Below are 27,902 nucleotides of genomic sequence, written 5' to 3' on the forward strand. Positions count from 1 at the left end.
CTTTATAAAAAGAGTTGTGTGCACTTTTCCTCTTGAAAAACCTTTTTATAAAAGAAATTTGCTTAATCTTTCATACCATTCTCTTGGAGCTTGCTTTAAACCATATAAGGCCTTTTGAGTTTAAAGACATGGTTAGGTAAATCAAGATCTTCAAAATCGGGAGGTTGATCAACATATACTTCTTCTTGAATATAACCATTTAAAAAGGCACTTTTAACATCCATTTGAAAGAGTTTAAAATCCATTATACATGCAAATGCAAGTAGTAATCTAATAACTTCTAATCTAGCAACGGCAGCATAAGTTTCATCATAATCAATACCTTCCTCTTGATTATATCCTTTAGCAACAAGTCTAGCTTTGTTTCTAGTTATTATGTCATTTTCATCAAGCTTGTTCCTAAAGACCCATTTGGTTCCAAGTATTGGATAATCATTTGGTTTTGGCACAAGTTCCCAAACTTGATTGGGGTGTCCTCTAGCTACTCTGCAATCTTGTGGTAGATTGTTTCCATCATTGGCTTGTTGACTTGGTGTTTCTTCATTGTTTGCTTCCTTTTCGTTTTGCCTTTCATCTTCCTCTTTGTCATTCAAGTTTATGTTTTCCATGCTTTCTATAACATCATCATCACAAAGTTTCTTTCTAGGCAAGACATTGTTAGTCTCATTAAATACAATATGAATAGACTCTTCAATGACCATTGTTCTTTTGTTATAGATTCTATAAGCTCTACTTGTAAGTGAATATCCTAGAAATATGCCTTCATCGGCTTTAGAGTCAAATTTGCTAAGGTTTTCTTTTCCATTATTTAAAACAAAACATTTGCAACCAAAGACATGAAAATATGAAATATTGGGTTTTTTTCCTCTGTAAAGTTCATAGGGATTTTTCTTTAAAATAGGTCTAATTAAAGCACGATTCATAACATAACACTCGGTGCCAACGGCTTCCGCCCAAAAATATTTTGGAAGATTATTTTCATTTAACATCGTTCTAGCAAGTTCTTCCAATACACGATTTTTGCTTTCTACAACTCCATTTTGTTGTGGAGTCCTATGAGCGGAAAAATTATGTTCAATACCGTTTTCTTCACAAAACATTTCAAATTCTTGATTTTCAAATTCTCCACCATGATCGGTTCTAATTGAAACAATATTTGAAGATTGTTCATTTTGAATAAGCTTGGCTAGTCTCTTGAATGATTTAAAAGCATCGCTTTTATATGTAAGAAATAAAGTCCAAGTATAGCGAGAATAATTATTCATAATGACCAAGGCATAGTAATTGCCACCAAAGCTCATGGTTCTAGTTGGTCCAAAAAGATCCATATGTAAAAGTTGTAAATGCTTTGTGGTAGAAACAATATTTTTTGATTTAAAAGAAGCCTTTACTTATTTTCCCATTTGACAAGCATCACAAACTTTATCTTTTTCAAATTTGAGCTTTGGTAACCCAATCACTAAGTCTAAGGATATCAATTTGCTCAATTGACTCATGCCAATGTGTGCTATTCTTCTATGCCATAACCAAGAGTTATCTTCCTTACTAATCAAACATTTATCGTCATTTGAAGGCATACTATCTAAGTCTATCATATAAATGTTATTCACTCTATGACCAAGAAATTAACTTGCCCATCAATTAGACTCTCAATTTTACAAGAGGTTGAGTAAAAAATAATTTTATAATTTTTATCACATAATTGACTAATGCTAAGCAAGTTATGTCTAAGGCCCTCAAAAGGCAAAACATTTTCTATAGAAATGGAGGAGGAGTTACCAACTTTTCCAATACCGAGAATCTTTCCTTTGTTGTTATCTCCATAGGAAACGTGTCCAAGCTCTTTCTTGGTGAATGATTGGAACTTAGTTACATCTCCCGTCATGTGACTTAAGCAACCACTATCCAAGTACCATTTAGAGCTTTTAGCCTTCAAGCAAACCTACATCACAAAGTCAAGATTTAATCTTTGGTACCCAAACCTTGTTGGGTCCTTGTGTGTTAGTCTTGGGCTTAGTTCCCTTAGGAACCCACACTTTCTTTTGCCCAATAATACCATTCTTTCTAACTTTACATGTGGATGCACTATGACCTTTTCCACCACAATGAAAACATTTAATGAATGGACTACTTGTCATGTAGGATGGAGAAATGAAAAAGTTTTTATATGATTTTTCTTGTGTGCTAGTGTCAAAGCCTAAACCGGATTTGTTGAACATGCATCTTTGTTTACCAAGCAACATATTTAAGTTATCTCTTCCATATGTGAATTTGCTTAGAATTTCATTTAAATCATCAATTTCATTGTTTAGATTTTTACATGAAGTACATGATGATGAAGATGCATGATCATTTGAAGATAGGAATTTGATACAACTAGTGCTAGCATCAAGTAATTTGAGAGTTTCATTTTCATCTTTCAAATCTTTCACTTCCTTTTCTAAAGATGCAATTTGTTTTTCCAAAGAACTAATAGTTTTCCTTGATGCTCTAAGAGTTTTAACATGTTTTAGTGTTTCATTATGCATTTCTTCAAACATGTCAGACAACTCATCATATGAAGGGGAAAGAGTAGAGCAAGATGAGTTTACCTCGGTTTCGGATTCATTTTTGTCCTCATTTGCCATGAGACATATATGTTGAGTTCCTTTGCTTGATTTCTCTGGTGGTCTCCCATCTTGCATGAAGCATAGGTTTGCTTCTTCCTTGGAGTCATCATCGGAAGAACTAGATTCGTCATCCCAAGCAAGATAAGCCTTCTTGAAGTTCCTTCTATCCTTGCTTTGCTTCTTTTCATATTTGTCTTTCTTTTGAATATTTGGACAGTCTGATTTGTAGTGACCGGTTTTTCCACATTCATAGCAAGTGATGGTGAGTTGTGAGGATCCTTCATCTTTAGATCTTCTTCTAGGAGGAAATGCAGATTTCTTTGAAAAATTCTTCTTAAAGAATTTTCCATACTTCTTTACGAAGAGGCTCATCTCATCTTCGTCAAGACCATTTTCGGAATCTCCATCTTCTTTTTCCTCATCCTTCTCTTTGCTTGGTGTTGAGGCCTTCAAGGTAATTCCCTTACTTTTCTTGATGGTTTGTTCCTTCAAGGTTATTCTGGTTAGCTCCATTTCATATTCTTGGAGCTTGCCGAACAAGGTTGCAAGATCCATGGTTTTCAAATCTTTTGATTCCATAATAGCCGTCAACTTGGGTTGTCATTCCCTATTATGCACACTTCTCATCACCTTAGCAATTAACTCAAGGTTAGTAAAAGATTTATCCAAAGCATTTATATGAGTGACAAGGTGTGTGAATCTTTTTTGCATACTTTGAATACTTTCATTTTCAAGAATTTCAAACATTTCAAATTCTCTAGTGAGTGCATTTAATTTTGTAAATTTAACATCACTAGTTCCTTCATGGGTTATTTGAAGAATATCCCACATTTCCTTAGCATTCTTACAATTTGAAACACGAAAGTATTCATCACGACCTAAGGCATTTGTAATCAAGTTTTGAGCTCTAGCATTCCAATTTCCTTTCTTAATTTCATCTTCGGTGTAATTATCTATATCTTTAGGAATATCTTCATCTTTCTCATTTTTTATAGTAGGTGGTGTATACCCTTTTTCAACTATACTCTATACTCTTAAATCATTAGATTGAAGAAATATTTTCATTCGACTCTTCCAATAGGAATAATCGACGCCATTGAAAAAAGGAGGTCTAGTACTAGAAGATCCCTCAAGGGGCATATCATGGTTCAAAGAAGCCATCCCTTCTCTTGAAGCGGTTAAGCTCTTTATACAAGAGTTCAAGCTCTGATACCACTTGTTGGACAAGTAGCTTCAATACTCAAGAGGGGGGTGAATTGAGTTTTACAAATTCTTTTCGCAAAGTGCCTCCTTTGAAATTTTAAAGACTATTTCTTCAATAAAGTGATTTAATAAGGAAAAATCTAAGTGTGAGAGCAAGTGTAGAGATTAACAAAGTAAGCAAGCGAATAAATAAAGACTATCTAAAGATGCAATTTCAATAATAAAGTAAAGAGGTAAAGGTTAGAGAATTTGCAAACTAGATGTATCCTGGTTCAGTCACCACCACCGTGACCTACGTCCAGACTGAAGCCGCTCGATCAATTCTTTTCACTAACTATCAAGCTTGAGGGTGCTTGACAAACCTCTACAATCTTTCAAGACTTCAGGCTTTTGATGCCTCACAATTTTTCACTCCAAATTTACTTAGAAATTTGGTAACCTCTCAAGTATAGGGTTCACTCCCCTCTCAAATCAAGAAGTAATATTGAGGTGATTAGAAGTGGCTAAGTACTCTCAAAGTACAGATTGAACAAATTGAAGAACTAAGAGATGTATAACTTCAAAGAAAAGATGAGCTCAAGTGTATGCAATGATCAAAGAAAGTAATTAATGAACAATAAAAGGCTAGCAAGAGTAATAAAGCATCAATAAATGATCTAGGGTCGTGTACTGTTCATCCCAGCCGATGTGGGTATTTATAATGACACCTCCTAAGAAAACTAGCCGTTTATAGCCGTTGTAATCCGTACATATCCGGATATTTATCGGGCACATATCCGGATATTGGATATCCGGATATTTTTGGTTCCATATCCGGATATTTAATATCCAAATATTTTTGTTACATATCCGGATATTGGATATCTGGATATTCTAAGTGAAATATCCGGATATTTCATGGCAGCATCCTTTTTGTACGAATTCTGAGTTTCTTCTCTTTCCAAATGATTTTTATGACTTGTAATGCATGTTATTGGTTATGGAAATTATCTAGAAAAGTTTGTATCACGTAGGTACTTCTTCCAAACCAATATTGTACATATGAAGCCATTTGTCTTGATTTTTCTTTTAAGGATGCATGCTTTTGAAATATATGAGTGATGAATGACCTTGAGCTCATGCAATGCTTTGTATCTATACATCTTTACATATTTTTCTTAAGTCCTAAATAAATATAAAAATTGAGATTTTGGACTTGGATTGATGCTTGAGACTTGGTGCATGCTTTCACATTTGCTTTTTGGATATTGCTTTGTCTTTGAATCATTCCTCTTTGTTATCATCAAAACGTTGTTGACGTGGAATCATCAAGTGTACGTTGTATCCACATCATCACTTTGATTCATCAACAAGGAGTTTGAATCATTCATGACTGATCATAAGTTTGAGAAGACAGAAGTTGACACTGCGTATTTGTGAAGAGGTATGAGGCCAGAGATTTTTTGATCTTGTTGTTATATGTTAACGACATGCTTATTGTAGGGAAAGACAAATCGAGGATAGCCGCCCTGAAAAAGGCGTTGAGCTCGTCCTTTGCAATGAAGGACCTCGGCCCTGCAAAGCAGATTCTCGGAATCAAGATCATCCGAGATAGATAGAAGAAGCTACTGTGGCTGAGTCAAGAGAAATATATTGAGAAGATACTAAAGAGATTCAGCATGGACAAAGCCAAAATAGTGAGCACCCCCTTTACCGGACACATAAAGCTGAACCAGAAGCAATGTCCGAGATCTGATGAAGACAAAGATGAGATGATGAAGGTCCCGTACCAATCCGCCTTCAGAAGCTTGATGTATGTAATGGTTTGCACTAGACCCGACTTGGTGTATGCTGTTGGAATGGTAAGCCGGTATTTGTCAAATCCCGGCAAAGAGCACTGGGAAGCAGTGAAGTGGATCTTCAAGTACCTCCGAGGTACAACCGACTTATGTCTCAGATTTGGAGAAGGCAAAGCCGAGTTGCAAGGCTAATCGGATTCTGATTTAGGGGGAGACGCCGACTCAAGGAAGTCGACTATAGGATATTTGATGAGATTTGCCGGAGGAGCTGTCTCTTGGCAATCAAGACTTCAGAAATGTGTTGCACTATCGACAACTGAGGCTGAGTACATTGCCGCTACTGAGGCAAGCAAAGAGATGCTGGGGATGAAGAAGTTCCTCATGGAACTCGGCCATGATCAAAACAAGTACGAGCTGGGTTGTGACAATTAAAGCGCAATCCATCTTGCGAAGAATTCGACCTATCACTCCCGCACTAAGCATATTGATGTGAGGTATCACTGGATCCGGGATGTGGTGGAAGGTGGAGAGCTCGAACTCGTCAAAGTGCATACTGACCAAAATTGGTACGACATGATGACGAAGCCAGTTCCAGCAAGGAAATTTGAAGACTGCTGTGAAGGAGCCGGGTTGATGCTGAAGCCGACGCATTGAAGTCGGATGGGGAGATTTGTTGGGCTTCCTCCTTCAATGCTAAGCCTAAGCCCATTAAGGGGTTTTCTAAAAACCCTAACCCTAGATCTCACCTCCTCTATATATTCATTAGTTGTAGGTGGAGACTAGGTTAAGAAATTTGAGAGAATTATTTGAGAGGTTTGAGCAAAGCTTTATGCTTTGCATTTGAGAGATCTCTAGAGAGAGTTTGAGTGAAACATCTCTAGGGTAGTTTGATTATCACCATTGTTGGAGAGGTTGAGTTAACCACCACATTGGTGTATTTGATTCTTTGTAACCATTATTTTCATAGTGGATTTTTGATCCGGACTAGGTCCCGTGGGTTTTTACTTCTTCATTAGAGAAGGTTTTCCCACGTTAAATCTGGTTGTGTTCTTCTTCTTCTTCTCTCTCTCTCTCTCTCTCTCTCTCTCTCTCTCTCTCTCTCTCTCTCTCTCTCTCCCGTTTTGTGTTTTTCGTTTTGATTTTTCCGCTGCGCTGCCCGACCTGGTGAAGTTCAGGCCGAGGTATTGCCGAGATGCGAGATCAGGATCTTGTTGATTGACTTCCGCAGAAAGGCTGCTTAGCCGAGCTTGAGGGAACCGAGTTCCAACAAAAGAAACCGATCTAATCTCATCAGACAAACAGTTGATCTTCTCGAAGTAATTATCAAATAAGTGACTATGTATTTCCCGATATTTTGTTTCATTGCTGACCTTTGGTTCAATGTCATTATAAAGTTTCGTTTATGATTAAAAAGAGAGTAAATATCATTTTTGGTCCTCAGCAAATTTCACGATACCCGCTTTAGTCCCTAGCAAATAAAAAGGCTCATTGTCGTCACTAAGAAATTCAAAATGGACTCATTTAGTTGAAATCCTGGTCCCTCACAAATTCAAAAAAGACCCATATTAGTCCCTCAAAAGGACTAAAATGGGTCCATTTTGAATTTCTTAGGGACCACGATCGGCCTTTTTATTTGCTAGGGACTAAAGCGGGTATCGTGAAATTTGCTGTGGACTAAAAAAGGTATTTACTCTTAAAAAGAAAAGAAGTAGTCTGCGATCACATAAATACTAATATGTCCTTTTCCTGATGAAATGACAGGGCTATGGCAATCAGTCAATTTAGAACGTTAAATGATTCGATTAAATTAATTCTGCGACTCCTTATGGTCTCATTAGGGGTGTAAATGGGTCGGGCTGGGCTGGGCTTTGGCCTTCCTGGCCCAAGCCTACGTAAAAAAAAATTTAGCCTATCTGGCCTACTGGCCTATCAAAGGCTTTATTTGTAGGCCAAGCCTGACCTATTTTTAAAAATAAGAAAGTCCGACATGGCCTACAGGCCTTGTAGGCCTACCATTGTAGATACTAAGCAAAGAAAATAATTGTATAGAGCAAAGAAAGTTTCATTCATGAATGCACTAGTACTTTTCATAAGAAAAAAATAACAAACAAGAAAGAGTCAACATAATACCCCAGCTTTAGAATGTATATCATAGAGGAATAAAGTCAAAGAAATGGGAAAAATAAGAAAAATACAATTATTGGGTGCTGAAATAAAGTCTACAAGAGAATGTCATTCATCTAAAAATTAGGGTTGGCATTGGTACTTTGCCATGCCACATAAAATAAATATTATTTTATTATTTATTTTAATAAATTAAATAAGTCAGCCTACAAGGCTTTGGGCCAGGCTTAACAAAAATGGCCTACGGCCTATTTGTTAAAAAAGCTTTCGTAAAAGTCTAAGCTTACTCTACTTTTCTGAAAGGCCGAGCCAAGCCAGGCTTAATGTAGACCGGGCTGTAGCCTGGCCCATTTACACCCCTAGGTCTCATCATTCATTTATAGAATTCTTTTAATTCTTTCCTAAACAATAAGGAATAATATAATAACATAATTAATTTTTATTCGTTTTTTAAAATAATAGAAATATTATACATATAACTAAGTTACAAAATTTTCGCCGGACTATTATACGCAAAACATTACACAATAATATAAAGGATATTACAATTAATAAACTTTATGTTGTTTTATTTAATACTTATGGATATTAAATGGATATAAATTTTTTTTAGCTGTCTACATTAACCATGAAATATCTAACAATACAAAAATTTTATCTTGTGACCTAATTATTGGTACTTAAATATCATGTCGGTTCTATCACTCACTAATATATCAAACCTACTTAGGACATTATATTTATATGTGGCAACCACAAAGGTCAATTCTGAATTGCCGTAGAAGCACGTAGCAAATGATAAAGACATATCAACTGCCAGAACAAATTATAAAATTGAGTGTTAATTTACAAGAAGAAAGGTAATTATTTAAAAAATAATTATTTATTGCTTGTAATTACTTTATTATGTGAATTTTAAAATCTCAAATAATTATAAAAATTAATTCATGGGATATATATATATATATATATATATATATATATATATATATATATATATATATATATATATATATTGTGACAATATTTTAAGAAATTGGCTTTAATATTTCTACAGTGAATGTAGATAAATTATCTATATTCGGTCCCAAAACGATATTATTTTGGATTAAAAAATTTAAAAATTATAATAAAAAAGACTATTATAATCCTGAAATAAATTATAATTATAAAAATACATTAATTTTTGCCTAAAAATAATTTTATTTTCGGTTTAATGTAGATAAATTATTTATATTGATTATAGAAAAAGAGAACCCAAAAAATTATACATAAAATAATTTTCTCTATACCCAGTTACCCACTATAGCCTAAGAAATTGAATTTATTGGCTAACTTTCATATTCTTTGCATGCGTATTTAATGCTGATTTTCGCTAAATTCATGGTAATTTTGTGTGTTCTGAACGAAGTACAAGCTATGTTGCACCCACATTCACTCGGGACACGGATTACAATACGACACTTCGACACATTAATTTTAAAAAATGTCAAATTTTGAGATATTAGGACACGTTTTGATATTATATAATATTTTTAATTTATGTAGTGTATATTATATTTAATATTCAATAATTTAACAGAAAACTAAAACTAAACTTATAATACCCAACAATTTTGCAAAGAAACATAAGATATCTCAAATGTTTATATTAAACTCAATAAAATAGTAATCGTAATCCAACGAATCTAATAGTTTGAACTCAAAATGCAACTCAACGTAACCTTTGAACTTTTTTTTGAGTCTTTGCAATGAATATTAGAGTGTCAAGAAGTATCAAAGTATCCGTGAATATTAAAAAATATCGGATACGATGAATTTTGAAATATTGATACTTTATAGATTACAGATATATATCCTGAGATTCAGCACGTAAAAGATGGTATCAGAACTTCATAAGCTGGTACTCATTATTGGATACACGTGGTAGCTACCGATGGTGGGGCCAACAAGAGCAATTGCTCTCAATCTCATATAAACTTTGAAAAATATATTTCTAAATATATTTCTAATTTTATAATTATCTCATGCGTATACAAAATGTAAATATGATTATTTTTTTTCTCTTTCTTCTTTATAATAGATTTTATCCATTTTTTTTGTGTTACATCAAATAAAAATATTTTATACAACAAAAAATATATTCCACATAAACTTTTATCCTAAACCCTTGAGACATAAAAGAAATATAATATACTATAAGTCTTCCTCCCTCAACTTCTGCCTTTCAATTTTTAATGTTATTATTTCTCTTATAAAAAGAAAATTGGGAGGATTCTTCAAATCTATTTATGAATTTATTCTTCATCCCTTCTCATAAAATTTTCTAGCTCCGCCAATACATTCTCCTCTCTCTTTCCGGTTAGTTTTACCTAGGTTAGGGAGATAGCTATTGCTTTTCAATAAGAAATTGAATTTATGTCCCTCATATTTTATTTAAACTTAAGCTTCCACTGAGTTAAATCTCAAGAAACGAAGTTCCATGTTAGTTTAGGTGCATGCAGTTCAATAAATACTAAATAGAAACTTTCAGTAACTACTCTTCTGTCTGTTTCTGCCTCTCAGGCTAAACTTTCATCATGCACCTTTGTAGTATGACAAGAATTTAGGAGTTATACTTAAGCTCAGCATAGTATATACTTAACTTATGTAATTTAGGCTTAGCAATTTATAATTTTATAGGATCACAATGTAATAAAACAAAACAATATCTAAATCATAAAATTCTTTTATTCATAATTTGGAGTACAAAAGCACCAATTTCTGTTTTTTTGCTTCACACTCCATACATTTATGATGCTCTTGTCTCGGCCATAGCATTGTAAATAAAGGGTTGAAATGAAGAAGACAAGCGGTAACTACACCTCTTATTTAGCATATCCTTCATGTACGACCTCTTACATGCTTTAGAGACGGGTTCTATCATCTGCTGGAGGGTAGTGACCATAAGGTGGCTTCTCATGTGGAGGCTTGTAAACTGGTGGCTTCTCAACTGGTGGCTTATAAACTGGTGGCTTCTCAGTTGGTGGCTTATAAACAGGTGGTATTTCAGTTGGTGGCTTATAAACTGGTGGCTTCTCATATGAAGGCTTGTAAACTGGTGGCTTCTCAACCGGTGGTTTATAAACAGGTGGCTTCTCAACTGGTGGCTTATAAACTGGTGGTTTTTCAACTGGTGGCTTGTACACAGGGGTTTTTTCATAGTTGGCTAGGCCTTGAGGGGTGAGAATGAGTGCTGCAAGTAGCAACACTAAGAACCTTAAGGAAGAGCCCATGTTCCTGATTTTTGAGTTGCTGTGAAAAACATAGAATAATGATAAGTTTTTATACTAGTTAGAGGCCTTAGTGAAAGGACTGATGGGTGCAAGTCTCAATCTTGAATAATCATGATTTGGTGGAGCTCTTGTATATAAAGTCAGAAGTTGGTGTGGTTTTTCAACATCGATATAACCGATTATGTCTTCTTATAGCTGCCAAGTTGGAAATTATGTGGGAACTCGACAATATCAGCATTAATAGTGTCAATATATTTCAATGCACCGTACGTCATCTTGTCTTCTTTGGAAGTGAGTTGAAGTTTTCAGCATAATTGAAATTGCCATATGAATTCAGACCAAATAATTTCATCGTTTTCCACCACATCGCATCCTACTGATTCTAGCTTGAGAGAGTAGTAGCTAGTAGCAACTAAAACATAATTTATGAGATTCACACGTCAAAATGTATGTTGGGTTGATTTGTGAGGCAAAACGGGTTGTGTATGATTTGGATATATGACAAATTATTATCGTGTCGTGTCACATATATATTCATTCAAATGATCCGCATGTTAACCCCAATTTTGTTAAAAAAAATGTTAAAATTTAGTATTTTTGCATAATTCGTTGTGGATCAGGGATCAATTCATGGGAGATCAATTTATGGGAGATCAATATATGGGAGATCAAGTTTGTACTCAATTTTTTTATATTGATTAAAATTTTTAATTTTTAAAATGGACATTAATTAAATTATTTAATATAATTTTAACATTAATTATTATTTTATATTATAAAAAATTAAATTTACGTCAAAAAAAAAAATCAACTCACTCGCATAACTTTAGGGGATAAATTTGAACCTTTATTTTAAAAGTATCCCTATGTTTTTTAGCTGAAAGAAATAAAAATAACTCTTTAAACCAATAATTTATCAGGGGAAAAAATAATCATGGTCCCTCTAGAAATACATGATGCTTAGCTGATGTGGTAGGGCTTTGTGGCCTAGCTGATGCTTAGAATATAGAATTGGTGTCTGACAAAAGATGAAAAACAACAAAGTGTGAGCAAAAGTAGCAACAATTAAATCTGCCTTTTATTCATAGGCAGTGCGCCTGAGTTTCTAAATTGTAGTAGCTGAAATGACCGCATGCACATGCTTAATGAGTGTCGTTGGACGTCACTCAGATAACAAAAAAAAAAAAAAAAAACCAGTGCCGATGTGGGGTGGGGGCCGTGACACTGCGTCCGAAAAAAAAAAAAACATCGCATGAGGGTCGCAGGAGACTGTGGGCGTCATTTAGAGTCGCTGGGTCCCCTTGCGACACTTAAAGACCCCCAATCGGTAATTTCTTCCATCCAGTATCAAATTTGTAAATTTAAATGGGAATAATCCCCAACTAATCAAAGAGCCGGTCTAAGTTCTCTACGTGGTCCACTTTCATCGGACGAAATGTTCAAATTATAATATAAGGAGATTATATTTATAATTTCTTTTTTTTTTTACAATCATTTTATGGTTGTTGAATCAAAATTAAATTAATATTTATAAAAAATTATTAAATAAGAATCGTTGATTTAATTTTGATTCAACATCACAAAATAATTATAAGAGATTATAAAAAAAAAATTGTAAGAATAACTTTTTCTACGTGTTAGTTTGCCAGGATGTACATTACCTCATTTGTATCAATTTGTCGCTTTATATTTATTACATGGCTTATAGAATAGTCGATTACTTACCGTGATAATTAATTATTATTACCAAAACTTAGTTTTAGTTTTAGCTTTTGTATAAAAATTAATAACTTAGATAATCAATTATCTAGACAAATTAAGAGTAAAGCTGCTATTTTTCTTAAAAAATAATTAATTATTCGTTTTAATAATTGATTTTTTAATCAAATAGAAAATTCCCAACTTCATATTAATCTATTATCACCTGTTATGATAATTGATTATCTTGTTCCAATTTTTTTTTAATTTCTGGAACTTTAACTAATCAATTATTTACCGTTTTTCAAATTTCAAAATTTAAATAGTTCCACATGTATATAATGTATGTGATTCAATTTTTATCCAATATTGGTAAAACCTCATTCTTTCATTTTGTCCACGTCGAAAAATTATTGTTCTTGCTCTGTTCCTTTTTCCTATAAACACGGGCTTGATTTATTCCAAGAAAAATAGAAACAAATACTATTACATGGGCTTATTATTAACTTTTGGGCCACAGTTGCTTTTAGTAAAAACAATTCTCTCTTCGTGAATTAATGCACACATTATTATATACGGTGTCTTTAGACATCTTGGTGGCTTTACTCTTTATCATACTTTTTTCTCTTCAATATATTTTGTTTATTTGTTCATTAATTCCGATGTTCAATTTAGTTTACATTTATAAACTAGCAAGTTAATTGTTATAGTTATCTATTTTGGATTGGTCACACATGCCCATCTTATAAACCGGCCACAAAATCCATTTCTGTCTATGTGACAGAGATGTCTAGTCTAGGGTTAGTAGATCAATATGGAATTTTGTGCTCTTTCTAAGTATCTATGAATTAGATACCTTGGGGGTAGCGAATCATCGTACACAAAAGATTTTAGCCAATGAGGTGGTGTGTGTGCATAGTGACAACATAATAGTAAAAGAGAGGGAAAGAGTGGTCCATACATATGGTCTTTACCTCTTATTTATAGAGTTTACCTTTAGAGTTTGAACAATCTGGACCCTTTGCTTCATGGGCCCAACTGTTTTCTTACTTAGTTGTCGAATATCTGCCTTTTATTGGACCTTTCAGGCATATGAGCCTTATGTATATCCATAACAGTTACCCTCCAGTTCGGCAGCTTGGTTGTCCAAGTTGCTAGGGTGTACGTATTTTGCAAACAATTTTTCCTGCTTGGCTTTTGGTTTTATTCAGGAATAAAACTCTTTTAGCCGCATCCTTTCTTTGACCTTGCTGGTTGAAAGGCTTTGTTTCCGTCTTTGTATATTTTATCCCGAGTTCAGTACCATCCATTTTTGGACTTTGCTGAACCGGGATGAGGTTTGAGCTGAGGCGTAAATGCAGCTTTAGGTTCCTGATCATTGCGAAATATTGAAAGGCATGGGAAAATTATTCTTCCTCTACCATCCTTCAAACCGAGGTATAGATATTACCCTTACTTCACTCCTCTACCAATATCAAATCTTCACATCCCTGTTCATCAGACTCAATTTTCTCCCTGAGTCGTTATTTCTTCCAAGTAATGATAACTGCTTTCTACGTGGCATTTTTTCATAGGTTTGATGTGCGTTGTTATCCCTTCCACGCCGTTTGCATTTAATGCATACTGTCAAGACATCCCTCTTCCGTCTTGTCTTCTACACGATATTACAACACTGCACCTGCCATTTCGCTTTGTGGGCTTAAACCGTTTAACTTTGTTGCTCATTTCATTTTATCCTCATTCTCCTAACTTGCTTTGCATTTACTTGCGAACATCCTTGTTTCTGTGTGCTCTTGCTTCTGAGTGTTCTTGTTTCTTCATCATTTTTCTACCTTTCTTTGTTTTCTCTATCAGGTATGTTAATGATCGCAATGTTGATACCTTTTACATATTCTAGCGTATTTCTGTATTGCAAGCTTTCAATATATTATTGCAATGTTGTTCTCTGCATGCTTTTTGTTCTTGCTGGTTTCCTTTTCACGAATTCTAACTTTTATCTTGAACGTCATCTTTCGTGTTATTTTCTATGTATACCTCTTAGGTTTCATAATTGCATTTTTTTGTCTGGCTTTTTGTAAATGTGTTTGATCTGGGTTTTCAACGTGACCCATTCCTATTTCCCTTTTGAAATCCTCTGTTAGTATGAGTGAGGGAAGATTCAGTGGATGGGGGAAACCAACTTGCCTCCGTGGCTTTGGCCAAAGTGATGAAATTGATGAGGAAGAGGAGAGATTCATCCAGAGTCTTTCTCCAGGTCTGAGGCATTGGATTTTTGGGAGACCTCAGACCGAAGAAGAGAAACAAGCAGCATTATTAGGTAGATATCGAGGAGGTAGAAGTAGAAGGGCGTCATCATCTTGATCTCCATCAACCTGGGGTCGAGGTCAGAGCTTAGGTCATGGTCTCAGAACCATACTTCATACCAGACGAACTAACGTTGATTTAAACCTAGCCAAACAATCATTCAAACCATCGTCTTCAACACCTTTTATTGCCATCCCTTATGCATACCAGTCCAGAGCAAACATTGCAAAGCCAGTGTCCAGCCCTATCCCAGCTATTCAGACCCCGGATCCCTGTTATCACTGCGTGTATCTTAGTGCTCAGTTCATCGAAAGAGGTAATGACACTATGGCTGATTTCACCTTAGGTAGTTATACTCATCAGCAGAGCATCCCAGCTTCAAATCTTACCTTAAATGATCCTAGACTTCCCATTGATATCTCAGATGATTCTTCAAGTCCTTCCAATAGTAATTTATTTAGTTCAGATACGTGCATTCCTTATTTTAATCTTCCCTTCTTGTTGTTCTAGATTCTTATGGAGTCACCTTCTGCAGAATTAGACGTCGGGGTAACTTCTGTTGAGCTAGGATCAAACCCTGAAATAACCTTTGCCGACCAGGGATCGATCCTTCCCAGCACGGATCTAGTTGACCATTACCCTTGGGTAACCCTGGAAGTCTTGAGTTTCAGATCTGACGTGAAAGCTGAAGACATATATGGGCTTCCCATCGGTAACCCGTTATGTTTTAATATGTTTCTTCTTGCAGAAGATGAACCAGTCTGTTCAGGGAGGAATCCAGAAGAACCCCTCTCTTTTTCCTTTTATTGAGACCTGGTTACCAAGGTTGGCATTCGCTTTCCTTTTTCAGATTTTCGGATAAACTTGCTAAACCATCTTCACCTTGCACCTACCAAAATATTTCCCAATGGTTGGGCATACATTGTTTCTTTTGAGCAATTATGCACATCCTTAAAATTACATCCTTAAAATATTTCCCAAGAACATCACCTTCTTGACTCAGCCGCCTTTAAAGTGAAACTCTCCAAAGAAGACAAAGTCATTGCTGAGGCTCTATTGAACCATGTGAATTCATGTGGCCATGTGAGCGATGCTTCCCTTGTTTCTAAGGTGTTGGCGAGTCCTAACAAGCCTTCGAGTATGATATTTGGTGCTGGACTTTTACACATTTGAATTTAAATTTCTTCTTCCTACTGTAACTTTTTCTTTGCTACTTTTCAGGTTCATAAATGTCAGAGTCGGACTACATATTTGCTCTGAGAAGGAAAGCCTCTTCTCGTGTTGGCTCCAAGGCTAAAAAATAAAAGGTATCTGATACTTCCAACTCGGTGCTAGATCTGACTGTGACAGACCTCGTCATAACTGAATCTGGTATTCCACCCTTTGCTCCTGCCGACATCCCAAGTGGGACCTCCTCCAAAGCAGTAGTTACCGTGGATAAAGGGACGCATGTGCTACCCCTACCAACAGGTCTGAGAAGGGGTGCTCTTTTGGATACTTGGAGTCTCAACTGAACTACGGGGTGTAACCGTTCTCCGCCCTCCTTCTACGGTACAAGGATTCCATCAAAAGCTGAGATAGAGGATTTCCAGAAAGCCAAAGTGTATGCATATAAGGCGACTTCTTTACTGAAGCCATATTCAATCCTTCTTGAAAAAATTTCGGAGCTTCAAGCCGAGATAGAAACACTTCGTGCAGATCGGGATAAAGCTTTGGAGGCACACCAGAAGCTTAACGAAGCATCAGCCAAGCTAGAGGCCAATCTGAAGAAATCCAGAGCGGACTTACAATTTATTGCCAACTCTATTGGTGTTGAAATCGACAAGGACATCATTGCCTATTCCATCAAGTAGAAGTCGACTATTCTTCAAGAAAAAGAGTCCGCTCTAGGCAACCTAACTTCTGAAAATGAAGGGCTGCAAACCAAACTTCAAACATTGCAATCTGATTATGATCTCAGTGAAGCAGCGTTAGAGAAATGCACCATGGTTGCGTTTGACAATGAGGAGCTGCAAACCATACTCCCTTGCTTGTTGTAACCCGGCTATGAAGACTTCATATTCAACCTGATTGTTTGAAGTTTTAAAACTCAACTGGAGTGAATATTCCACTGATACTCCATTGGGGCTTTCAACAATGATCTCGGCTCCACTACCATTTGTGTTAGAAGAGCCATAAACATAAATCTTCCAGACATATTGAACCGACAAATCTTCATCTTGAATTGAGGTAGTAAGTTCTCTGACAAAATTCGCTAAAGCTTGAGACTTAATGGCTTTCCGTGCCTTGAAGATGATGTCAAACTCAGATAGCTCAATTTCTCAGTTCATCATTCATCCTGCCAAGTATGGTTTATGAAGGATTTGCCTAATGGGATGATCTGTCCTTACTACCACTTTGTGACCTTGGAAGTATGCCCTTAGCCTTCTAGCCGAGATCAACAAGGAGAAAGCTACCTTTTCCACTTTCTGGTATCTGAGCTCGGCTCCTTATAAAGATTGACTCGTGAAATATATCGGTTGTTGACCTTTCTCATCTTCTTGGATGAGGGCTGCACTAACTCCTGTTTTCCCTACTGACAAATATATTATCAAGGTTTCCCCTGGCCTTGGTTTTGATAGAACCGACGTGAAGCCAAATGCCTTTTCTTTCTTGGAACGTTGTTTCACATTCCGAGCTCCACACATTTTGCATTTCTTTTCTCAACAATTTAAAGAAAGGTAATGCCATTTCTGCTAACCGCGACAAGAATCTGGTAAGGGAAGCTAACTGCTCTGTTAGTTGTTGAATTTCCTTCTTGTTTTGGGGTGCTTGCATATCTAGCATGGCTCTACATTTGTTCGGGTTTGCCTCAATGCCTTTATGGGTCAACATAAAACCCAAGAAATTTCTAGCTTCGCTCTTGGATATATTGACATTTTATGACAGCAGAACATGTGATCTACCCCAGGAATCTCATATGACTTTCATGCGAAAGCATCCTTATTATTCTTAAGGCATTTAATCAATATTGCTTTTACCTCGGCTTCCAAACCTTTTCCTATCTTGGTTGTCTGGCCGAGATCTCCTATTATAACTTCTTCAAGTTCCTCATCAGGTTCAAGCCTAGGCAACTGGGTTTCATCCCTCATGTCGAGCTCCACCACGTTGATAGAGCTTTTCTGCTTTTGTTGTTCCATCTTCCCTGCTTGATCGCCTTCTCTAATCCGGGTAGAGGAGGAAACATTCTTGTGACTGATCTGAAGTAACATTCTTGTGACTCCTTTTGATCTCCTCCGATAGTGATTACCATATTTTGTTTACTCACCATCTTCAACTTCTGATGTTTTGTGAATACGAACATATCCCAAATATGGATAGTTGGCCTCCCAAGAATAACATTGTATGGCGAAGGGAAGTCGGCTACAATGAACATCACCCTTTCTGATTTGTATGCTTCCTTCGACCCCAAATCTAATCTGAGGTCAATATACCCCTTAGGAGAGGTGTTTTGGCCATTGAACGCAATCAGAGTTGTCTTGCAAGGCTTCAAATCTTCTTTGTCCAAATTCATTTTCTTGAATGCATCCCACATGATTATATCAGCATAGCTGTCGTTGTCCACAAACATCTTCTTAACTCGACAATTAACCATTGTTCCTATAATTTTCAGGCCATCTGCATGCCCAAGCATCACATCCTCCAGTTCTTCTTTTATGAAATACAAGAGTGGTGGTTCCGGCTTATTGAAGTCTTCTTTAAATTTGGGCCGCTATCTGACTGAGTGCACTTCCTTTAGATACTTCCTCTGAGTACTCATTATATCTCTGCCACCATCTAGTGCTCAACTAATCATGCTACATTCAAACTCTGGTTCCATGAACTCGTCCTTCTCTTCATCTGATTTCTTGTCTTGGTTTTCCTCCCTTGGCTTCTTTTCTTTTGTCGAACTCCATTTACGACCTTTTTTTTTGTTATTTCTCCATCCTTGTGTTTTGATTAGATACTGGCATAATTTTCCCTCCATAATATACTTTTCAATTGCATCCCTGAAGTCCCAGCATTCATCCGTGGTATGCCCTAGGCCATCACGAAATGCGTAATATCTCGTCTGGTCCAAGCCGCCCTTGTTTAATAACGGCCGATGTTTCTCTACCTTTTTCATTTCGGTTATAACCACCTCCCTCCAGATCTGAGAGTGCGGCAAGTTGAGTGGATCATATTTTTCATATCTTCCTCTCAGTGGTGGTCTTTCTTCGGGTTTCTTACCCCGGAAATCACATTGTCTTCTATTTCCAGGCCTCTACATTCTTCTTGGGCCTATATTTATATCAGAGTTCTCTATCTCTATTTTCTCCAGTTCAAGGTACTTTTTTGACCGAGCTGTGAATTCCACCAATGTCCTAACTGGGTCCTTGTAAATGGATTTCACCACTCTAGAAGTCCCATACAACCCGGCCACCACTAAGTGCACATGAACATTTTCAAACAATCCCGGGACTTGTAACGTCGCTTCTTTAAAGTGGTCTAGGTATTTCTAGAGAGATTCACCAGGTTACTGTCTTATCTTTCTCAAAGCAAATTCTGACTTCGGTTGCTTTTTGCTGGTGGCAAAGTTTAACAAAAACTCCCACCAAACTCCTCAAAGGACCTAATAGATCCTGTTGGCAATGAAGAGAACCACATCTGAGCTTCCCTTGTCAGAGTTGTCGCAAATAGCCGCGGAATCAGTGGTTCTTCTATACCTTTGATATACATGGTTGTACCAAAAGTATCCAGATAGACCTGGGGGTCTTGGCTTCCATCGTACTTTGGCAACTTTAATAAGTTGATATTCTCATGAAAGGGTGCATCATCAATTCCATCAACAAAGGAGCTATCATTGTACTGGCCCCTGTGATACTTCCTCTTGTAGACTCCTGTCACATCATCCGGGTTCCTTGGTTGCCTGGGTTGATCATCAGATAGTCCAGTATGCTCAACTTTCCTATGTGCTTCGACGTCATCCCTTTGGATATTGCCTCTTCCTCCATCTTGCAAGTGACTTTTTCTTTCACTTTTATCGGTTCGTTCATTTTTGGCATCCAGGTTACTTCTTCTTTCCAGTTTGCCGAGTTGTTCATTTTGGGTTGTTCTGTTCATTGTGTCCTCGGGTCTTCTATCCCGGCTACGACTTACATGATCAATCCGTCTTTGACTCCCTTCACCGACATGTCTAGTCGGGTCAAGATTGTTTTTTCCGCGCTCACTATTTGGCTTAGTCACCCTTCGTGGAGGACTTGATATCCTCAGATCATTCATGACCCAAGTCATAGTCTGCCTAGGATCCGGGTTCCTAGCCTGCAGTAATCTTGCTTCCAGATCTCGAATTCGATGTGCATCCTCCTCTCGTTGAAGCTGATTACGTCTCTCCATCTCCTTCATCCTTCTCAAGATTGCAACGACAGCAAGATCTGTAACACGCTGGTCTTGAATGATTTCATATGGGATCTATACAATGTTTGGGATCTGCACAACCAGTGGTTGCAATCCTTGTACATATGGCGCATTCTGATTTATCGTTGGAGTAGAGGTCCAATCAGAATACACATCGCTGACATTAATAGCATTGTGGTCAGCTGCTTGTTGATTCTCAGGGTCGTGTTGATCCGCTGGATCCTCTTGTATCACCGGGTTTTGTTGTGGCTCAGGACTTGGCAATGGTGTGTGTCGATAACCACTTCTGGTGGTGCGTGCCATGATTTTTGTAGGATTTGAAATTTCTTTCGTCGTTCCCCACAGACGACAACGATGTTCTGTCTATGTGACAGAGATGTCTAGTCTAGGACTAGTAGATCAATATGGGATTTTGTGCTCTCTAGGTATCTATGAATTAGATACCTTAAGAGTAACGAGCTTTGGTTTTAAAAGGCTAAGCCTGTATTTAAATGTGTCGGCCTTACCAAGCTTGTTACCTGTTACAAATATAATTATCGGCATGTGGCCTACCTTATTTACGAAAAATAAAAACCTGATTTAGCCTGTTAGAAAAAAATAAGATAACAAAAATTTATCCAAACAGAATATACAATCAACAACACTAGTAATTCCATAAATATTAATAAATTCAATGTATATCCAAACAGCATAATATAGAACAAAATAATTCAAAAAGTCTGTTTAACTAATAAAATGGGTGAAATGGATTGAGAGGAGAGAGAGGGCTATTACAAATAATATAAAAAATATAAATAAAAATAAAAATTAATATACTAGACCAGCCTGAGAGGCTCCAAAGCCGAGCTTTTAAATTGGAGCATGAGCCCTTTTTACTAAACGAGCTTTTATACAAGTTCAAGCCTGGTTCCAACAACCAATATTAGGCATGTAAGCTCAGGCCTTCACGAGCCGAGCCAAAGGCCCCTGGCTCATTTATCACCCCTAATCATGGTCTATTTTGAATTTTAGAGGGACTACGAGTCAATTTTTTTTAAGGGATTAAATTAGACAATGTGATATATGTTGAGGACCATAAATGTATTTGACTCTCTTTTATTTTTTTTCTCTATTTTCTCTTTATATAGTCTCACATGAATCTCATAAACTTTTGGATATGGATCCTCTCATGTGAAAATTCACATGACCATGTCATGTGGAAAATCATAACCATACAAAAGTAGATCAATGGTAATAAAGGAGGAGAGAGAAACAAATGTTAAAATAGGTAGTTACAAAATCATAACCGTTGATTTACGTTTGTATGATTGTGATCTTCCCACATGACCATATCATTTTTTTTTTCCACATGAGAGGATCCATTTTCTAAACTTTTATATGTATGTAAGAGATAAAAATTATCTCAAACGTTAATCCCTATATTAAAATACTACATCTCATTAAAAGAACCGATCTAATCTCATCAGACAAACCGTTGATCTTCTCTGAGTAATTATCAAATCCGTAACTATGTTTTTCCCGATATTTTTGTTTCATTGCTGACCTTTGGTTCAATGTCATTATAAAGTTTCGTTTATGATTAAAAAGAAAAGAAGTAGTCTGCGATCCCGTAAATACTAATCTGTCCTTTTCCTGACGAAATGACAGGGCTATATGGCAATCAGTCAATTTAGAACGTTAACTGATTTGGTGAAATTAATTCTACGACTCTTATATTTTCATCATTTATTTATGAGTAAGTTGTATGTCATTTTAAAGAATGTAAAATTATGTTATTTTAAGAGAGAAAGAAATAGATAAAGGAGGAGAGAGAGTTGACAAAAAAATAAACGTGTGGATCCCACCTCTTTATGAGAGTGAAAAGATATAAGTTGTGTCATTTAAAAAGATAAACATTTTTCCCTTCATCTTTTAGTTCTTTCCTAAAAAATAAGGAATAATATAAGAATAAGAGTAGATTATATTTGTAAATTTTTTATCTATAAATTTTTATAAACTATACTATATATTATAAATAATACATGCTCAAGTAATATGTATTACTTATAGTATATAATGTAGTTTTAAAAAAAAAAAATTATAAATATAAGTCTTATCTAATAAAAAAAATAAAATTTATTTGTTTTTTCATATAATAGAAATATTATACATATAACTAAGTTAAAAAGTTTTCGCCGCCTTATTATATACAAAACATTACACAATAATATAAATGATATTACAATTAAAAAACTTTACGTTGTTTTGTGGGTATTAAATGGATATAAAAAGTTTTTAGCTGTCTACATTAACCATGAAATAACTAACAATACAAATTTTTTATCTTGTGACCTAATTATTGGTACTTAAATATCATGTTGGTTCTATATCCTATGTTGATCCGACATTGATATGGGACACAATGTGACATGTTAATTTGCTAATTCTAAAAAATGTTATATTTCGATATGTTAGGAATGATTTTTGATATTAAATAATATTTTTAATACATATACATTTTTAAAATATAATTTGTATTTAATACATATAACAGCCTATAATAAGTCATATAACTAATCAAATATTTAAATTCCATAACATAAATATAAAGCAAAAATAATTTTTTGTACCTTGTTAATTTTTTATGTCAAATTTTATAATAGAAAAAAATTGATTTATAAATTATTTTTTCATGTTTAGTTAATAAAATCAAATTTAGACCTAAAAAAACATGTTGGATGTATGTTGGAGCATTGACCACGTATTAAAAGGTTAACCGCGTATCCCAAAATATTAACCGTGTGTCAGAATGTATCAGAGCATGTCGATATCTGACACGTATTCGACATGTATTTTTTTAAAGAAAATTGCCTACTTAGGTGATTATATTTATGTGTTAAATCCACAATGGTCGATTGTGAATATTACCGTAGAAGCACGCAACAAACGATAAAGACATATCAACTGCGGGAGACAAATTACAAAATTGAGTGTTGATTTACTAGAAGAAAGGTAATTATTTAAAAAATAAATAAATTATTTATTTCTTGTAATTACTTTATGTGATTTTTAAAATAAAAAATAATTTTAAAAAATAATTTATGGGATATCACCGGTGTCAAATTTGAAATTTGACACCTCATCTAAAAGTCGTTATATAAAAAAAATCAATGGTGTCACATGCTTACAAATCAGAGTCGTTGATCTTTTTTTATCTAACAGCTCTCAGATGAGATATAAAATTTTAAATTTGACTCGGGTATCAAATGATCTTGCCTCTATATATATTGTGACGATATTTTAAGAAATTATACATAAAATGATTTTCTCTATACCAACCATAGCCTAAGAAATTGAATTTATTGGCTAACTTTCATATACTTTGCATGCGTATTTAATGCTGATTTTCACTAAACTCATGGTAAATTTTGTGTGCTGAACGAAGTACAAGTATATCCTAAGACGCAGTACGTAAAAGATGGTATCAGAAGCTTTCATTGACGAGTAAGGGCACTTCATTATCTGGTAATGGTACTCATTCGATACACGTGGCAGCTACCCATGGTGGGCCCAACAAGAGCTAATGCTTGCGACTTTTTCACCCTTTTGTCCCTCATTAATTATTTAATAACTATTTTGCCCCTTATTCAGAACTATCTACCAATCTGTTCCTCTTTAATCGATTAAGCCAAAAAATTAATCGATTAAATGGTCAAAATAGACAAAAATCGTTGACTTGAAGATTTAGTCAATTAAATCTTTCTATTTAATCGATTAAATCTCTCATGCATAAGGCTGTTCTTCTGATAAAGAGGAAGATTTAATCGATTAAGTTGAAGATTTAATCGATTAAGTTGAAGATTTAATCGATTAAGTTGAAGATTTGACCATTTAATCGATTAAATATTCAATTTAATCGATTAAAGAGGGACAGATTGATAGATAGTTTGTAATAAGAGGCAAAATGATTATTAAATAATTAATGAGGGGAAAAAAGGTGAAAAAACCTAATACTTGCCCCCTCAATCTATATAAACTTTGAAAACTATATTTATCATCTTAAACGAATAATTTTATTGTATGCACACACAAAAAATAATAATGGCATACTCAGCAAAAAAAAAAAATTATGTTTGCATTTTTAGGGACGAGAGTTATAGGACAATGCTCCCTAAATTTCCTTTTATTGAAAGTTTTAAATATATTAGAAAACAAAAAAATATAAATAATAAAAGAAAAGAAAACTTCAACTTCAATTTTTTTTTTGAGTAAAGTACTTTTAGGATCTCAATAAAAATGACGAGTTCCAATTTAATTTTTTAGAAAAATAAGTCAACTTATGATCTCTCTGAATTTCAAAATAGACCATGTTAGTTCTTTTGAGGGACTAGTCTTCTTTGAATTTCAGAGGAACCACAATTTCTTTAATTGAATCTATTTTGTAATTCATAGGGACCAAAAGTCGACTTTTTTTCTAAGGGATTAAATTGGATCCCATAATTTTTGTTGAGGACCCAAAAATTACTTTACTATTTTTTTCCAAATATTTATGTCTGCACTTGCACACAGTTGCAATAACATAGGTCCGCCCATGACAAAAAGTAAATATGATTCACTTTTTTTCTCTCTTTTTCTTAATGAATCTCATCCAATTTTTTGTGTATTGCATGAGATAAAATCATCTTATGCAAAATAAAAAAATATACTCCCCATCAACTTTTATGCTAAATCCTAGAGACATAAAAGAAAAATAATATAATATAAGTCTTCCTCCTTCAACTTCTTCTGCCTTTTAATTTTTAATGTTATTATTTCTCGTATAAAAAGAAAATTTGGAGGATTCTTCAAATTTATTTATAAATTTATTCTTTATCCACTCTTATAAAAATTTTAAAATTTTCTAGCTCCGCCAATACATTCTCCTCTCTCTTTCCGGTTAGTTTTACCTAGGTTAGGGAGATAGCTATTGCTTTTCAGTAAGAAATTGAATTTATGTCCCACATATTTTATTTTTTAACTTAAAGCTTCCACTGTGTTAAATCTCAAGCAACGAATTTCCATGTTAGTTTAGGTGCATGCAGTTCAATAAATACTAAATAGAAACTTTCACTAACTACTCTTTTGTCTGTTTCTGCCTCCCAGGCTAAACTTTCATCATGCACCTTTGTAGTATGACAAGAATTAGGAGTTATATATACTTAAGCTCAGCATAGTATATGCTTAACTTAAGTAATTTAGGCTTAGCAATTTATAGTATCACAATGTAATAAAACAACACAATATCTAAATCATAAAATCCTTTTATTCATGATTTGGAGTACAAAAGCACCAATTTCTGTTTTTTTGCTTCACATTCATACATTTATGATGCTCTTGTCTCGGCCATAGCATTGTAAATAAAGGGTTGAAATGAAGAAGACAAGCGGTAACTACACCTCTTATTTAGCATATCCTTCATGTACGACCTCTTACATGCTTTAGAGACGGGTTCTATCATCTGCTGGAGGGTAGTGACCATAAGGTGGCTTCTCATGTGGAGGCTTGTAAACTGGTGGCTTCTCAACTGGTGGCTTATAAACTGGTGGCTTCTCAGTTGGTGGCTTATAAACAGGTGGTATTTCAGTTGGTGGCTTATAAACTGGTGGCTTCTCATATGGAGGCTTGTAAACTGGTGGCTTCTCAACTGGTGGTTTATAAACAGGTGGCTTCTCAACTGGTGGCTTATAAACTGGTGGTTTTTCAACTGGTGGCTTATAAACAGGTGGCTTCTCAACTGGTGGCTTGTACATAGGTGGTTTCTCTATTGGGGGCTTGTACATAGGTGGCTTATACTCAGGGGGTTTTTCATAGTTGGCTAGGCCTTGAGGGGTGAGAATGAGTGCTGCAAGTAGGATCACTAAGAACCTTAAGGAAGAGCCCATGTTACTGATTTTTGAGTTGGTGTGAAAAACAGAGAATAATGGTAAGTTTTTATACTAGTTAGGGGCCTTAGTGTAAGGACTGATGGGTGCAAGTCTCAATCTTGAGTCATCATAATTTGGTGGAGCCCTTGTATATAAAGTCAGAAGTTGGTGTGGTTTTTCAACATCGATATAACTGATTATGTCTTCATATAGTTGCCAAGTTGGAAATTATGTGGGAATTCGACAATATCAGCAATAGTGTCAGTATTTTTCAATGCATCGTACGTCATTTTGTCTTCTTTGAAAGTGAGTTGTAGTTTTCAGCATAATTGAAATTGCCATATGAATTCAGACCAAATAATTTCGTCGTTTTCCACCACATCCTATTATTTCTAGCTTGAGAGAGCAGTAGCTAGTAACAACTAAAATATAATTCGAAATTTGACTCACCGTTACTAGTATGAGGTGACATCCTTGCCGACATCTGTGAGGTGAAAACTTTGCCGACATCTGTGAGGTGAAAACCTTCAATCGGCATTACATGATTAGTTGTAAAACTAGCACCTGCAATGGTTAGCAGAGCATGTTACTATTCTCATCCTTCGCAATTTCCTTTCCACTCAATTCATTTAATAAATGACATAATTTTTTTATGAGATTATAACTTTTTTTTCTCTCTTACAATTTCTTAAAATCACTTTACGATTATTAGATCTAAATCAAATTAATGGTTACAAAATAATATTAAATGAGAGCCGTTGATTTCACTTTGATTCAACAACCTAAAGCGATTGTAAGAGAAAAAAAAGTCATAAATATAATATTTTTCATTTATTAAATTATTAACAAATCAAGTTGCAATTAAGCGACAACCTGCTTGCAACGGTTGTGATTTTTCCCTTAGTGATATATATATTAATTAAAGTGACATCACTTGAGGTACGGCAAATAATAAGTTATTTAAAAAATATATATTTTAAAAAAATTCTTAGGGCAGGAAAGTATTACAATTATTAAAAAAATTATATATTTTTTAAAATCGTGTAGGTTCACTATTAAGCAAAAAACTAAGGGGTGTATTACAAAAAAAAAAAAAAAAACTAAGGGGTGTATTTACAAAAAAAAAAAAAAAAACTAAGGGGTGTATACTGGATTGAGATTTTAAAGAATTTTAATATATTATTTTTAGACAAAAAAATCTATTGGTATCCATTAAGATTTTAAAGGATTGAAAAAAAGTCTAGTATAGATATGTGAAGAGCTGTTACTAGTATGATATCAACTTACATCAAATTACTGATTGAGAAATTTATATTAGGTTTTACTTTTTTTATTAATATCATTGCATTTCTTTGTTATTTTTTTATTTACTCTTGTAATTTTGAATTTTTGTTAAAAATTCATATGATTTTTTGAAATCTTATAAATCTATATTGTCATTTCAAATATTATAAATTGTATTAAAATCCTTTAAAGTCCAATCTTATAAAATCTTGATTATGAAAAAAGTCTTTAAAGTCATTACAATTCTAGATAGTCTTCTAAAATCTATTAGATTTTTTATGTCAAAATAGTCTTTTAAATCATAATACAATACACTCCCTAAATATACAA

At 34.7% G+C, this 27,902-nt stretch overlaps 3 protein-coding genes across 3 annotated transcripts; all 3 read right to left on the reverse strand.

Annotated features, from left to right (window-relative positions):
- Nucleotides 1-350: 350 nt before the first annotated feature.
- On the reverse strand, nucleotides 351-3,164 carry LOC133310482 (uncharacterized; the record flags this gene model as incomplete). The annotated part of the gene is made up of 3 exons (XM_061511417.1): nucleotides 2,592-3,164; nucleotides 1,780-1,942; nucleotides 351-796 (listed from the first exon to the last, which is right to left on the reverse strand). Coding segments are annotated over exons 1-3 (1,182 nt in total), but the record flags the coding sequence as incomplete, so codon positions are not given.
- Nucleotides 3,165-10,424: 7,260 nt separating this feature from the next.
- On the reverse strand, nucleotides 10,425-11,020 carry LOC133310593 (repetitive proline-rich cell wall protein 2-like). Its single transcript, XM_061511556.1, has one exon. The coding sequence runs from the start codon at nucleotides 10,987-10,989 to the stop codon at nucleotides 10,621-10,623; it is 369 nt and encodes a 122-aa protein (XP_061367540.1). The 5' UTR covers nucleotides 10,990-11,020; the 3' UTR covers nucleotides 10,425-10,620.
- Nucleotides 11,021-25,669: 14,649 nt separating this feature from the next.
- Nucleotides 25,670-26,330, reverse strand: LOC133310586 (repetitive proline-rich cell wall protein 2-like). Its single transcript, XM_061511544.1, has one exon. It carries the CDS (start codon nucleotides 26,304-26,306, stop codon nucleotides 25,863-25,865), a length of 444 nt encoding a protein of 147 aa, XP_061367528.1. The 5' UTR covers nucleotides 26,307-26,330; the 3' UTR covers nucleotides 25,670-25,862.
- Nucleotides 26,331-27,902: the final 1,572 nt, after the last annotated feature.

This window comes from Gastrolobium bilobum, unplaced genomic scaffold, assembly GCF_033153095.1.
Source record: "Gastrolobium bilobum isolate Gb01-03AN ecotype WA unplaced genomic scaffold, APGP_CSIRO_Gbil_v1 utg41772, whole genome shotgun sequence".
NCBI lineage: Eukaryota > Viridiplantae > Streptophyta > Magnoliopsida > Fabales > Fabaceae > Gastrolobium > Gastrolobium bilobum.